The sequence below is a fragment of the Megalobrama amblycephala genome, linkage group LG20 (assembly GCF_018812025.1).
Source record: "Megalobrama amblycephala isolate DHTTF-2021 linkage group LG20, ASM1881202v1, whole genome shotgun sequence".
NCBI lineage: Eukaryota > Metazoa > Chordata > Actinopteri > Cypriniformes > Xenocyprididae > Megalobrama > Megalobrama amblycephala.
Window position 1 is genome coordinate 11378653 of NC_063063.1, and position 16419 is coordinate 11395071.

A 16419-nucleotide genomic window follows, 5' to 3' on the forward strand; every position below is an offset into this window, starting at 1 on the left:
CAGCTCTCTGCTGTGGGAACTCTTCTTTTGGATAATTTTACTGGTTCGACCTGCCCATCTATTTCCAATTTGATGTAGTGAATTTACGTTTGCCCATCCAATGACGTTAAGTAAAATAGGGATTGGTACTCAAGTCACCGCTGACGTTATAACTTTTGGATCACACGTCACTTAAGGTGTGGTTATGAGTACATCAGATGACCACTTTACATTAATTCTAAATGCAGTTAGTACTGGTCTTGTTCGTTTATTCCACCTGTTGCTATTGGATGGAGGCAGATCTGAATGTTAACTTGCAGTCAATTGTAGGAAAGGGGTGGGATTTGGATTAAGAATTAAGAAACATTTAAAAAAAAAAAAATGAAACTTACGCATGTATCAGTTGTTCACAATAAGATCAATAACATGCATTAAAGTGAATTTTCATTTCATGACAACTTTAATTCTGTCTAAAAGGTAACATTCAATTTGATTTTGTTTTTATGTCAGGTATAATTCATGGGCATTCTGCAAAGACTGATGGAGGCCCATCAGACATCCAGAGAACAAGAAGAGACCAGCAAGATAACAGCAGACGCATTCAGAACAGAAATGGACAAGAGCCGATCAATGGGCTGTCCATTGATATGCTCCCTGACAACATGACACAAGTGGTTGTGAGTAAACTACTGTATTACTTTTGTAACTTTGGATCCTTGCCTTTTTCGGTTTTGAATGGTCTTAAAGGCAGGGTAGGTAAGAAATTTTGTTCCAAATTTGTTTAAACTTTCTATATATATCAATGCATAATTAAAATGTAAGTACTCTGATAAAAAGAGTATAAAAATCGAGTGACTCTAGACCGTTTAATCTGTATTAAACACAGCTCATTATTTCGATTCGGGACGAAACATAGGATTGGCTTAGGCGACTGTCACTCTCTCGCAACCATGGCAACCACCCTTTTGCCACACATGACCTGCCCACTTGCGCGCGCATGTTTGATTTGGGGAATTCAAGAGGCACGCGATCCTAGGAATACCAAAACAAGGGCAGAGAAACAGCAAGCAAAATTCACAGTACCGGCCTATGCAGTTAGTGAAGGCAAACCAGGCAAAAAAAGGAATACAGTAACAGTACAAGAAAAGGCAATGAACAAAAAGTCTTTGGATAAACAAAGAAATAAAACGCGAGTTAATATCATAGACAGTAAAGGTTAATATCGGCGTGGCTTTCCAGCGATGGCAAGAACTGAGGGAACTCAAGGGGCTGAAAAGTGACTCCTTGATGGCTTTATTTCTGCTGGACAGGTAAATCTTTCTTTTGTATTTTGATCATACATATTTTTTTGTTTATTTTTTCATGAAGCATGTGTCATTAGCACATGTAGCTGCGTAATATAGCTAACATAACATTACTCAGCGAGCCGTTGTAGAGACTATAAATAATCTATAGGCCTAGCTCAAGATGATAGCTATAGTGTTGAATTGTGCATAATTTTGCTTTAGATAACTAAATACATGTTTAACAGATAGTAGGCCTAACGTTACTCCGCATCTAGGAACTTTTCTTAGAACTATATTTACCCTCTGTCTAACTCTTTTACCATGTTCACCTGTAAGTTTACCTGCACGTTTTTTTCGCCTTTGTTTTGTTTTTATATTCTCTACCTATGTTTACTGATGTCTTTATCTTGTATCTGTGTGTGTCGTACGCACTTTGTTGTATGTGTGTGTTATTATTTTGTGTCTGCAATACAGTTGTGAGTTGATATTTGAGCGTATGTTACTCTGTTTATCTGTAGAACAACGTATATGTTATGAATCTTACACGAAATTCATCTTCATCACAGTGTAAATGATGGTAATGGAAAAACGTGTATCATGCAACCTGTTTTTAGCTTTGCCTTATAGATAACTAGCTTGTTAGCGAATCAAAAAATATATATTTTAAACTTTACCAATATCAATATGCTAGCTTGATAGTGAGTACTAAAATACATCTTGTTTGTTTATCTTCATAATTATAAAGTTATTTTTATTACATTCTGACATGATGTCACTACATGCACTGTGCTCCTTCCTCTCCGCTCGTCTCAGGTAAATAATGCGTCTTCCAGCTCAGTGGTCGGAGTCGCGCGTTCATGCGTTTTGGGGGCGTGGCTTTGGAAGGAGCCCAGAAGGGAGGGGGTGGAGTGAATGGAAATAATGAGCTGTCTTTAAAACAGTCGTGAGAGGTCTACAGACACTCGATTTTTATACTTTCTTTTTCAGAGTACTTACATTTTAATTATGTATTGATATATATATAAAGTTTAAACAAATTTTGAAAAAAAAAGTTTTTTATACATTTTTTACCTACCCTGCCTTTAAAGGCACAGTATGTTTTTTTCGCCGCTAGGGGTCGCTAAACTCTTCAACACAATAACAAAGTCGTAAATTGATGACGCAGTGAAGAGAGTGGAATCATGGAACTTGTCGTCATTCCGATGGATCTAATAATGTTTATGGATGAGTGAATGCATTCATGTTTTTACCACGACTGTGGTATAAAGCAGGGCGTGGCCAAGAATCGCGGGCGTGATTGCTAATGAGAAACAGATATCAGTGCCACACACAAGTCTCAGGGGATATAAAGGAATGAGGACATTTCATTCTAAACTACTCGCAAAGCTGAAATACTTCTCATACAGGTCAGTTTATTTGAAAAATTTTAATTGTGAGGCAGCACTGTTTCACTTGGTCTCACGTTACACTATCATACTAAACTGCATTTGAGTGTGTTGAAAGCAGGTGTGCCTCATACGTCCTGAAAAGTGAAGCAATAGGCTCTTTGATCGCCCCCTGGTGGCTGGATGAAGTACAAGTCATAAACCCCGCCCTCTCAATGCAAACGAACGGCACTTGTCAAAATAAAAAAAAATGAATTACACTTACAATAAAATTTTCCGAAAGATGGTTTTGGTCATTTAAGGTAGTTATCACGCTGATTTATATTCAATAGTTCGTTTTTGTGATCAGTTTGAATTTAGCTAGCAATTTGATGCTATAGAAATGGGGCATGTCGTCATAATTTACAGTTGATTGACAGCTTCTCTGAGGACTGTCGGAGCTTCGAGGGGAGACTGAAGATAAATAAATGTAGCGTCTGGACAAGATCCGGCATAGTCAATCAACTTTGGAATTTTCAGAAAGCTTTTAGCCTCCTGAACTCTGCCTGTAACTCACGAATCGGCTCCGGCCGGTCTCAAAGTGATTATGACTTTGGCATCTTTAGGGACCCGCTGAGCTTAAACAGAGCATCCAATTTCCTAGCTCTTGGGACATCAAAGGGCCCTCATGGGGACTGAGTGCCAGATCAAATTCCAACACACACCACACACCCACAGACACACACAAAAACACACAAACATGCCTGGTTGACTGTATATGTAATATACAACTATGCCAAAATGTACCCATCATGTATACAAGTGCATGTATGTTTCCTAGTGTTTAGGTTTAGGTTAAATAATTGTAGGTGTGTTAGTTTTAATGAGGGAATTGTCTGTAAACCATAACTTCTTTTATATGCCTTTCTGACCTGTCGAGTTTGATCTTGTTTTAAAGCTCTGGCTACCGCTCATTCACTGAGATATGTCACATAGCTGACAAATGCATTGTTATATTTGTTTAATGATACTGTGAAGAAAGTACTCCATCTCGAAATCCGATCTGATAGTCATCAGTTATGCAAATTCAGCTAGGAGACCAGACAAAGGAAAAGCTTGCCTGCCAACTTTGCACCTATGTCATTGGCTATTCCACCTCAAGGAGGTGTGTCGGCTTATCTGTCATAAAAGAGGAGCACCAGGATTTTTCTGTGTGTTCTCCTGATTGCCCTCAATCATCCATCGCCCACTCACGCACGTCTCTCCTGGACGTCACGGCGACCGCGCTGCCATCGCGCTCATCACGGGACCACCATCTTCCAGCGAAACTAACTTTCAAGTCCTCAGTTCAAACCTTCCTGCGGAATGGAAGAAGCCAACAAACTGCACCAGCGCTAAACCGAAACTCGACACGCAAAACCAATGCAAGTACTGCCGTTTCTCAATCTCAGATAGTGAAACTGATTTCCATGCTGGCTTCAAGGACTGCTTTGTAAGTTTTGCTACTTGCCTTCTCTCTTTCCTTTCCTACTTTCACTCTTGTATATATGTTGTAGCGTATGCACACGTATCAGGATAATCAATAAACTTTGGAATGTTCAGAACGCTTTTAGCATGCTGGACTGGGTTGTAAAACCATCCCGGCTCTGAACAGATCTGCCAAAGATGAGCCCACTTGACACTTTTGTGGACCTGCGAGGGTAAACAGAAAGTGCAACTTCCTCACTTTGGTGACTTCAAAAGGAGCACCCCCCCCCAGAGACTGACCAGATCCACATTCCAACACCCCACACACACAGGGACACACAAAAACACACACACAGACACATGCAGAAACACACAATCATACATTTTTAACTGTATATGTGAACTACCACTATGCTGGAATATATATATGATATATTTTAGAGCCTATGCATGTTTCCTAGTGTTTAAATGAGTATATTTGTGCTAGTGTGCATTTTAATAGTGGAATTCTGTCTGTAAACCATAACTTCTTTCCTATGCCTGTCTGCCCTATCGAGTTTGATCTCGTTTTAAAGCTCCGGACTTGAGCTATTCATTGAGACATGTCACAAAACGGACAAATGCATTTTTTTATGTGTTTAATGATCCTGTGAAGAACGTACTACATCTCGAAATCTGATCTGCTAGCCATTAAGTATGCAAATTCAGCTAGGAGACCAAACAAAGGAACTTTGCCCGCCAAATAGTGCTGCGCATCTATTGGTCGCTACAATTCAGGAGGTGTGTTAGCTTGGGTTTCCTTAAAAACAATGACACACACCTTCTCCTGGCTCCTCTTCTTCTCCTTTCTCTCCCGATTGTCTCACGAGCATCTCGTGCACGTTTTTCCCGGACATCTCCGGTGACCACGCGCTGCCATCGCGCTCAGCTTCGGGACCGCCATCTTCCAGCGAAACTCTCTCAAGTCCTCAGTTCAAACCTTCCCGCGGAACGGAGGAAGCCACCGAACTGCACCAGCGCTAACCTGAAATTCGACACACACAACCAATGCAAGTATACTGCCGTTTCTCAATCTTAGATGATGAAACTGATTTCCGTGCTGGCTTAGGACTGGTTGTGAGTTTGCTACTTGCCTTCTCTCTTTCCTTCTCTACTTCCACTCTTGTATATATATGTGTATACTTCTGTATATATTTTAGACGTATAATCTCTGTAGACATAGCTGCATATATTAAACACTTAATTCATGCTCGATTATTCTGTTCGTTCTTTCAACTGAAGACCAAGTCACTTTAACGTTTTTCGATCGCTTTATGCTAATAGCAAGTTATTTTCATGGCCAGAGAATAACTCCGTTTATAATATTCTGTGAGGGACTTAGTTTGCTGGACAAACGAACAGTTTCTCTAAATAATTATTAAACCTGAACTAATCATATATGTAATTGATTATAATTCGTTGTAATTGATTCACAATATATGTTTAATTCCCCGTTGGGTCGATATATGAATCATAATTTATTCATAACCTTATGAATTATTATATTCATATTTCATCCATAAATTGATTAATAACTGTACGAACCGCTACATCGTTACAATGTGTATATCCTATGTATAGCCGTATAACCTCTGTAGTCGTAGTTTGCATACAGTACAGTCCAAAAGTTTGGAACCACTAAGATTTTTAATGTTTTTAAAAGAAGTTTCATCTGCTCACCAAGGCTACATTTATTTAATTAAAAATACAGTAAAAATTAATACAGTAATACTGTGAAATATTATTACAATTTAAAATAACTGTTTTCTATTTGAATATATTTCACAAAGTAATTTATTTCTGTGATGGCAAAGCTGAATTTTCAGCATCATTACTCCAGTCTTCAGTGTCACATGATCCTTCAGAAATCATTCTAATATGCTGATCTGCTGCTCAAGAAACATGTAATGTGTACAATTGTACAAAATATTTGTGTACAATATTTTTTTTCAGGATTATTTGATGAATAGAAAGTTCAAAAGAACAGTGTTTATCTGAAATCTAATCTTTTGTAACATTATAAATGTCTTTACTGCCACTTTTGATTGATTTAATGCATCCTTGCTGAATAAAAGTATTCATTTCTTTCATTTCTTTTCAAAAAAATAAAAATAAAAATTCTTACTGACCCCAAACTTTTGAACGGTAGTGTATAATGCTACAGAAGCTTTGTATTTCAGATAAATGCTGTTCTTTTGAACTTTCTATTCATCAAGGAATCCTGAAAAAAAAAGTACACAACTGTTTTCAACATTGAAAATAATCATAAATCTTTATTGAGCAGCAAATCAGCATATTAGAATGATTTCTGAAGGATCATGTGACACTGGAGACTGGAGTAACGATGCTGAAAATTCAGCTTTGCATCACAGGAATAAATTACTTTGTCAAATATATTTAAATAGTACACAGTTATTTTAAATTGTAATAATATTTCACAATATTACTGTTTTTTACTGTATTTTAATTAAATAAATGTAGCCTTGGTGAGCAGACGAAACTTCTTTTAAAAACATTAAAAATCTTAGTGGTTCCAAACTTTTGGACTGTACTGTATATTAAACACATTATTCATGCTCGATTGTTCTTTTTGTTCCTTCAACAAAAACCAAGTCACTTTAACGTTTCGATTCTAATACACTAGCTTTACGTTTGATGCTATCATAGGAATTAATCCTCGTGGCCAGAGGATAACATTTCCGTTATAATAGTCTGTGGAAAACTTACCGGTTTGCTGGACAAACTGATAGTTTCTCTACATAATTATTAAACCAGAACTAATCTGTCACATACACGTCAGGTTCCACCTCACTGCCTTACCCACGCACTCAATCACCCGAGTTCTGATCACCGTCACCTGCACCTCATTATCACTGCAATCATCAGCACTATAAAGCACCCACACTCACACACAGCATTTGTCCAGTCTCGTTTGCACTACAGCATCTGTATGCTTACCTCAAGGACTCCTAAACGCCATACTTACCTGCTCCAGTCGTCTCCTTCAGCTCCTTCGTCTCCTGGTCCCTTCGTGTGCCTACCTGCTTGTGTGTGTGTGAGTGTCTCCGCCGTCATCCCTCTACTCATCTCTCCGTCTGCATCTGCAAAGCATCAAGGACAGTATCACATTCTCTCATCCATTCAAGAACTGCTAGTCACTCATTATTTCACCATCTGCTCAACTGTTTCACAAATAAACTTACCAGCATTGCTTTTACTCCTGCCTCCGTGTCTCTGTTATAATATAATCATATATGTAATTGATTATAATTCGTTGTAATTAATTCACCATATATGTTTAATTCCTCATTGGGTCTGTATTTGCATCATAATTGACCATAAAGCTTTATGGTTTATTATATTCATATATCCAACCCATAAATTAATTAATAACTGTACAACCGCTACATAAATAACTATTATTTTTCGATTTCTGTGTTATTTCTCACTGACAAAATGAGTTGTTCAGCAGTAAACTGTCCTAACCGACCTACACGATCTGATGGATCACTGAGCTTTTTTCGGTCACGTTAAATGTGGGCTTTATAAGCTAATTAATAAATGTTATTAGCCAAGATAACACGCCTAACATTAGCCATGACGGGAAAAAGCAGGTGATCGTTATCTGGCAGTTACTAATTATTTTTATGGGTATAAAATAAAGACACAGGTTGTAGATAAGGTGGGAGAGGCACGCTGGAAAGGACCAGCTGGACAGGAGACAGTACAGGGGCAAGGAAAATGTCCTCTCCACACCTTAAGTCCAGCAGTGTTTCAGCAAAAACCTGTTTCCCTGCCTACTACCATCTGTGCCATCCAGTCATCTACGTCTCCCTTCAGTCAAGTCAAGTCAAGTCACCTTTATTTATATAGCGCTTTTTACAATGCAGATTGTATCAAAGCAGCTTTATATTGATAACTGGTACATAATTTTTGCTGCACAGCAGCTCTTCAAGAATAGTGTCTTCAAGAATAGTGTCAATGCAGGCAGATCAAAGCACTGTTGAATAAATGTCAAGAATACTGTTGAATATCAAATGTCAAGTCAATTGTCAAGGGTCCCCAACTAAGCAAGCCAAAGGCGACAGCGGCAAGGAACCCAAACTCCAACAGGTGACATCAGGTGGCAAACAAGTGGCAAATAGGTGATAAAATGGAGAAAAAAAAACCTTGGGAGAAACCAGGCTTAGTCGGGGGGCCAGTTCTCCTCTGACGAACAGTGCTTTGTTACGAATCAGGTTGCTATCATAAATCTGATAGGATCGCAACATTCAAAGTATTTATTTCAGTTCCATCCAGTTGAGGATCGTATTCATCACGCCGGTATGGACGGTTTGTTGAGGAACTGTGGCACTGGCTGTCGTGTCGATGAGGCCTTCACAGTGGATGATCTAGTTGACTCGATCTCTGCTGATACTTCAGGGCTGCGTTGTGGTTGTGTCCAATTGAGGACTGTATTCATCACGCCGGTATGGTCGGTTTGTTGAGGAACTGTGTCACTGGCTGTCGTGTTGATGATGTCTTCACAATGGATGATCTAGTCGACTCGATCTCTGCTGATACTTCAGGGCTGCGTTGTGGTCGTGTCAAGGCGCAGGTCCTTGGTCTCAGCTGGATACGACCCGGATACGGTTGACTACGGTAAACCTCGGGATAAACAGAAAGACTAATATTAGCGTAGATGCCATTCTTTTTCTGATGTAACGAGTACATCTGGTGTTATAGGAAGTGTTCCCGGTTACGGCTGACCTAATTTATGCAGCCTAATAATCCTTTAACGGATTTGAAAATATAAATTGATAATGTGTTATGTGTATGCCAGGTTAAAGAGATGTGTTTTTAGTCTAGATTTAAACTGTGTGTGTCTGCATCCCGAACAATGCTAGGAAGATTGTTCCAGAGTTTGGGTGCCAAATAGGAGAAGGATCTACCGCCTGCGGTTGATTTTGATATTCTAGGTATTATCAGCTGGCCTGAATTCTGAGATCGCAATAAACATGAAGGACTATAATGCATTAAGAGCTCGCTCAGGTACTGGGGAGCTAAACCATTTAGTGCTTTGTAAGTAATGAGCAAGATTTTAAAATCTATACGATGTTTAACAGGAAGCCAATGCAGTGTTGACAGAACTGGGCTAATATGGTCATACTTCCTAGTTCTAGTAAGAACTCTAGCTGCTGCATTTTGTACGAGCTGTAGTTTATTTATCAAGCGGGAGGAACAACCACCCAGTAGAGCGTTACAGTAGTCTAGCCTTGAGGTCATAAACGCATGAACTAACTGTTCTGCATTTTTCATTGAGAGCATATGTCGTAGTTTAGATATATTTTTAAGATGGAAGAATGGGGTTTTGCAGATGCTAGTAACATGGCCTTCAAATGAAAGATTGGTATCAAAGAGCACACCCAGGTTCCTATAAGACAACAAAGACTTAACAGAGCAGCCATCAAGTGTTAGACAGTATTCTAGGTTACTGCGTGAAGTAGTTTTTGGTCCAAAAATTAGAATCTCTGTTTTTTCTGAATTTAGTAGTAGGAAATTACTGATCATCCAGTTTTTTATATCAGCTATACATTCTGTTAATTTAGCGAATTGGTAAGTTTTGTCAGGGCATGAAGAAATATAGAGCTGAGTATCATCAGCGTAACAATGAAAACTAACGCCATGCTTCCTAATGATATCTCCCAAGGGTAGCATGTACAGAGTGAAAAGCAACAGTCCTAGTACTGAGCCTTGCGGTACTCCATATTTAACTTGTGATTGATATGACATCTCATCGTTTACTACTACAAACTGATAACGGTCAGATAAATATGATTTGAACCATGCCAATGCAATTCCACTAATGCCAACATAGTTTTCGAGTCTATTTAGAAGAATATTGTGATCAATAGTGTCAAATGCAGCACTAAGATCCAGTAACACTAATAGAGAAATAGAACCACGATCTGATGATAAGAGCAAATCATTAGTAACTCTAATGAGAGCAGTCTCAGTACTATGGTACGGTCTAAATCCTGACTGGAAATCCTCACAGATACTATTTCTTTCTAAAAAGGAACATAGCTGTGATGAAACTGCCTTTTCTAGTATTTTTGATAGAAAAGTGAGATTTGAAATTGGCCTGTAATTGACTAATTCTCTAGGATCAAGTTGTGTTTTTTTAATAAGAGGTTTAATAACAGCCAGCTTAAAAGTTTTTGGTACGTATCCTAGTGATAAAGATGAATTAACAATATTAAGAAGAGGAGCTATGACCTCCGGAAGCATCTCTTTCAATAGCTTAGTCGGTATAGGGTCTAACATACATGTTGTTGATTTTGATGATTTAACAAGTTTAGACAATTCTTCCTCTCCTAAAGTAGAAAATTAATTGAATTTTTCTTCAGGGACACTACAATGCACTGTCTGACACAATACTGTAGTAGACGGTTGCATGGTTATAATTTTCTCTCTAATATTATCAATCTTGCAAGTAAAGAAGTTCATAAAGTCATTACTGCTATGCTCTTTGGAAACATCAGAAGTTGAAGCTTTATTTCTTGTTAATTTAGCCACTGTATCAAATAAATACCTAGGGTTGTGTTTATTTTCTTCTAAAAGTTTTGAAAAATAGGCAGATCTAGCAGTTTTTAAGGCCTTTCTGTACTCAATAATTTTCTCCCTCCATGAAATGCGAAATACTTCTAGTTTTGTTTTCTTCCAGCTGCGCTCCATTTTTCTAGCTGCTGTTTTTAGGGCCCGAGTGTGCTCATTGTACCATGGCGTTGGATTAATTTCCTTAATCTTTTTTAAACGCAAAGGAGCAACTGAGTCTAATGTGCTGGAAAAGACAGAGGCAATAGTTTCTGTTGCAACATCGAGGTCTTCTAAGCTGTCTGGTATGCTAAGGTGATGAAACTGATTAGGAAGATTATTTATAAAGCGATCTTTAGTGGTAGAAGTGATGGTTCTACCATATTTATGGCAGGGAGGCAGTTTAGCCTCTTTGACTAAATGTAGTATACACGAGACTAGATAATGATCTGAGATGTCGTCACTCTGCTGCAGAATTTCAACGGCATCAATATCGATTCCATGTGACAATATTAGATCTAAAGTATGATTACGACAATGAGTGGGTCCTGACACGTGTTGTCTAACACCAATAGAGTTTAGAATGTCTGTAAATGCCATTCCCAATGAGTCTTTTTTATTATCTACATGGATATTAAAATCACCAACAACAAGGACTTTATCTGCAGCTAGTACTAATTCAGAAAATCGGCAAATTCTTTGATAAAGTCTGTATGGTGTCCTGGTGGCCTGTATACAGTAGCCAGCACAAATGTCAATTTACATAATGTTACGTAAAGCACCATCACTTCGAAGGAATTATATTTGAAAGACTTCTGGCTGATACTGTAAATATTACTATAAATTACAGCAACACCTCCCCCTTTGCCTTTCTGATGAGGATTGTGTCGATAATCATAACCTTGAGGACTAGACTCATTTAAAGTAATGTAATCGTCCGGTTTTAGCCAGGTTTCTGTCAAACACAGCACATCTAGATTATTGTCTGTGATAATATCATTTACAATAAGTGCTTTTGAAGAAAGTGATCTAATATTTAACAATCCAAGCTTTATCATTTGTTTATCATTATTATCTCTATTTTTTATTTGTTGAACATCAATTAAATTTTTACCATTGAATGGGTTTGGATGTTTTTTGTTTTTACTAATTCGGGGTACAGACACAGTCTCTATGTGATAATATCTAGGTGTAAGAGTTTCTATGTGTTGGGATTTATCTGACTTCTGTAACGTGAGGCAGCTAGCAGACGGTCGGTTTAGCCAGTCTGTCTGCTTCCTGTCCTGGGCCCCAGTTTGTCATGTTTCAGCTCTAAGACTATGTGCCATATTACTAGAGAGAAGAGCAGCACCATCCCGGGACGGATGAATACCATCTCTTTTCAACAGGTCAGGTCTGCCCCAAAAACTTTTCCAATTGTCTATGAAACCTATATTATTCTGTGGACACCACTTAGACAGCCAGCCATTGAGTGATGATAATCTGCTAACTATCTCATCACTCCGACGAACAGGAAGGGGACCAGAGCAAATTACTTCTCCTGACATTGTATTTGTGAGTTCACACACCTCTTTAATGTTAATTTTAGTGATCTCCGACTGGCGAAGTCGAACATCATTTGTGCCGACGTGAATAATAATTTTAGAGTATTTACGATTAGCATTAGCCAGCATTTTTAAATTTCCCACAATACCACCTCCTCTCTGTAGCGTGTCCCACAATACCACCTCCTCTCAGTAGCGTGGTACCATTTCTGGTCTGCCGGGATCTGTCTCCTCCTGGACACGAGGAGCCCGAAGCTCTGCCTCCAGCTTCGGATGGATTCGATCTGCCTCCATCCATCGCCCTGACTCCTGCGCTCCTTCTACCCTCGACCTCGGAGTTGACCACCAGCCTTATGACCACGCCAGACTCCCTCGGCACGTCGGCTCCACCTGGGTCAGACATCACTGTGCCTCCGCTGCGGACCTACGGACCATCCGCTGCTCTCTGGTCCTCCACCCCTTCCACTACGGCTTGCTCCGCCCTACCTCAGGCTCCGTCCCCACCCTCGGTCGCTCCAACGCGTCTACAGACCTCCGGATCCCCTCCTCGATTGCTGGAGGTCGATAGGATCATCACCATCTCTTTACCCCCTCAGCTCGTCGACTATACGGTGGGCTCCATCCTCGCTATCGTTGACTGCGGTCTTCCCCATGGCGGTCGTCATTAACATCCTTCTATAGCTCGTCCCTCCATCAATGCCGCAGTGGGGCACAACCCTGGCTGGTGCCTGACATAACATCTTACATCCCCTGTTCAAGGCCATCTCCCGGACTTCACCACCTCCTGCACCACCCTGTACTTCCGTACTCCGCCTCCGCCCGGTGAGCCGTCCGCCTCCTGAACCACCTCCAACATCGTCATCTGCATCCCATCGTCATCTTCCTCCCTCTCTACGGCGCGAGGAGACGCCTTTCCGGGAGGGGGCGTAATGTCACAGTCACACAGACTTTCAGTTTGTTTGTTGTCTTGTCACAGGTTCCTATTCATCACATCTCTTATATCTGGAGAGAACAAGATTGCCACCCCTGCACTCACATTTGTTTTATGACTAAGTACATACTGCCCTTTCCACCAACACTCCCTCGGCGATTGACGGCTCGGCCGGCTCACACACCTGGTCAGGTTCATGCTGCTCGGGCTCCGTGGTGATGTTACCCCCGACTGCTCTTGTATGCGTGGGCGGCTCAATCGCGGCAGTCTCCGTCGTGCTACCTGCGGTTTGCCTGGCAAGCCCAGACTTGTATCTTCTACAAGATATATCAGTCTGGTCAGTCCGCCCTCCGTTGCGATTCGAGTCAACTCCAAACCGTACCGTGCAATCAGATTCGTTTATTTCAGTGACGCAAACAGCATCACTCTAGTGCGGCGAAAGTGCCTTCAATATCAACAAAGATTGCACACGGGAGACCCAAGAGTTTGTTCTATTCAGCCGTGAATTCAGTTTTAAATGACCAAAAACACATTAATTATTTACTTTTCTCTGTTGACTCTCTTGTCGCTTTGCTAACGTCATATCCGCCCTTCTCTGATTGGTTTACTCCGCTTCCTGTTTGCTCAGATTTGATCCACCCTAGAAATCGAATTGATTCAATGGCCGACCAGACTCATCTGCTGGTACAGTGGTGAGGCTGGATTTTCCAGGCAAACCTGCGGTGGGCTCAGGTCGCAAATCCTCGCCGTCTGGGTGGTTCTGGCTGGGCACTGGCTGGGGAGTGGGGCTGGCGGCAACTTTAACGGTGAGTGGTGATCCGCAGGATGCCAGCACCCACTCCACATATGACGCGAGTATGTCCAAGTGTATAAAAAAAGTCTTCTTATTGGCATTTTAACACTAAACTGCTTCAGGATATTAATTTTTGTAAACATTTTGAAACATTTTGGCAGCAGTGGAGATTGTGTAAAGACACTTTTGAAAATTTAAAACAGTGGTGGGAAATAGGGAAGATTAATATTAAATTGTTTTGTCTGCAACATACTGCTAATTCCACTAACAAATTAAGAGAAACTATTCAGTTGATTGAGAAGGATATATCAAATATGGAGGTGGATCTAATAAATAGATATGATCCTAATTTTCTCAATAACCTGCAAGAAAAAAAAAGAGAATTGGGTTTGTTTTTGAATGAGAGGGTGAAGGGAGCTCTTGTAAGGTCTCGGTTTGTCTCTGTTAGTGACATGGATGCCCCTGGTGCTTATTTTTTTTTAATTTAGAGCACAAAGTGGCACAACAGAAACAAATGGCTTGTCTTCGCCTTCCTGATGGGAGGGTAACCAGTAATATCACTGAGATGAGGCTTCATGCAGTGACTTTTTATTCCAGCTTGTATACTGCTGATCATTGTGATACTGATTGTGCTGAACAGCTAATTCAAGACTTGCCTCAAATAGACTCAGACTCTAAGACTGCCTTGGACACTGAGCTGTCTTTTCAAGAACTCACTGCTGCAATTGGTCAGCTTGGTATTGGACGATCTCCTGGTATTGACGGGTTGCCATCTGAATTTTACAAGCGTTTCTGGAGCTGTATTGGTGAATATTTATATGAGGTTTTCTGTGAATGCAGCAAAGATGGATTTTTGCCTATATCCTGTCAACGTGCCGTTTTATCTTTATTACCAAAAAAGGGGGATTTATCTCTTTTAAAAAATTGTAGACCTGTTGCATTATTGACCACTGATTATAAAAATTTGTCTAAGTGTCTTGCTAACAGACTTAAAAAATATCTGAACTTAATTGTACAAAAAGATCAAACTTATTGTATTCCACAAAGAACGATCATGGATAACTTGTTTTTAATTCGGGACACTTTAGACATTTGTAAAGGTTTTGAAATGAAAGTTGGTATAATTTCTTTAGACCAAGAAAAAGCATTTGATCGTGTTGATCATAGTTATCTTTTTAATGTTTTAAAAGCTTTTGGTATTGGTGAATTTTTTTTTAAACTTGGTCAAATTACTGTATACAGGTGCTGCTTGTATTGTGAAGTTAGGAGGTGGGTTAAGCCAGCCAATCCCAGTTTCAAGAGGCATTAGACAAGGTTGTCCTTTATCAGGGCAATTATATAGCATTGCTATTGAGCCTCTTCTTTTTAATTTACGTAAAACTTTGTCTGGTTTTATTGTTCCTGTATTGTTTTATTGTCACTGTAAGTGCTTATGCTGATGATGTGACTGTTTTTGTTAATCATGAGAAAGACTTTAACTCCCTGAGGTCTGAAAACGCGCCGGCGCGTTTTGCAGGATTTTTTTCACATTGCAGTAAAACAGACTTAAAATACTCTGTCATTTCTTGTCATAGAGACATAAGTAATATATCAATTGAAACTATAGATTGTCTTCTTTTATTTGTGTACACTCAGAGTAAAAACACAATGTTGTGCTTTTTGTAAAATAAAGAAAACTAACATGATGTGTGATCTCTCCTCTCCCTCTGAACGAAGTCCAATCTGATAGTTCTCAGAAAATGAACTGTAACTTATGAATACTAATCACAAAAAAAATGACACTTACGTCTAAGGAAACGTTGAAATGTCAGGTTTTAAATTGTGTAAGTCAAATCGAAAACAAACATTCTGTGTTTATGTAATCTGTATGAAAAGAGAGCCATGTCAGAAGTCTGTGATTCAGCTCATTATCCGCTAATGAGACCACGCCCACGGAGCCAGTGCTATTCAGACGCAAATTCAGAGGCAATACATGCATTCATCGTCTCAATCGTGTATTTATTGTCTTGAAAAGTGTTTATTTGGATGTTAAAGCAATGGTTAGCGATCTCTAGAAGACATGCCGTTAGTTCCTAGTTCCTTTTCTTCTTTATATAAATTTGTGGCCTAAAGGTGTACAGAGAGCGCCCTCCGGCTGCAAGTATGAATTAAAAACACCATTCCTGAAATGTCCTCCTCTTCTTTAGAATAATTTGTGGACTAAAGGTGTACAGAGAGCACCCTCCGGCTGCGAGTATGAATTGTATCCATTCGTGTAAAACACAGTATCCAGCACTCATAGTGATGACAATAAATATTACTTCTCAGTATAGAAAATTGACATAAATATATAAGAATCCATCAATATTTCTCCAAATGTGCATGCTTTTAAGCTAAAAGCCTATATGAAATGCCATAGAGGTAACATAATTGTTCAGACACTTGCATCACAGAAAAACAT

At 39.6% G+C, this 16419-nt stretch overlaps 1 protein-coding gene across 2 annotated transcripts in view; it reads left to right on the plus strand.

Annotated features, from left to right (window-relative positions):
- The window catches only part of plxdc1 (plexin domain containing 1), a 448642-nt gene that overhangs the window by 113516 nt on the left and 318707 nt on the right, over positions 1–16419 (plus strand). For both annotated transcript variants that reach the window (XM_048171697.1, XM_048171698.1), the window contains exon 2: positions 490–656. In XM_048171697.1, coding sequence (XP_048027654.1) covers positions 490–656 — 167 coding nt within the window. The remainder of the gene's footprint in view (positions 1–489; positions 657–16419) is intronic.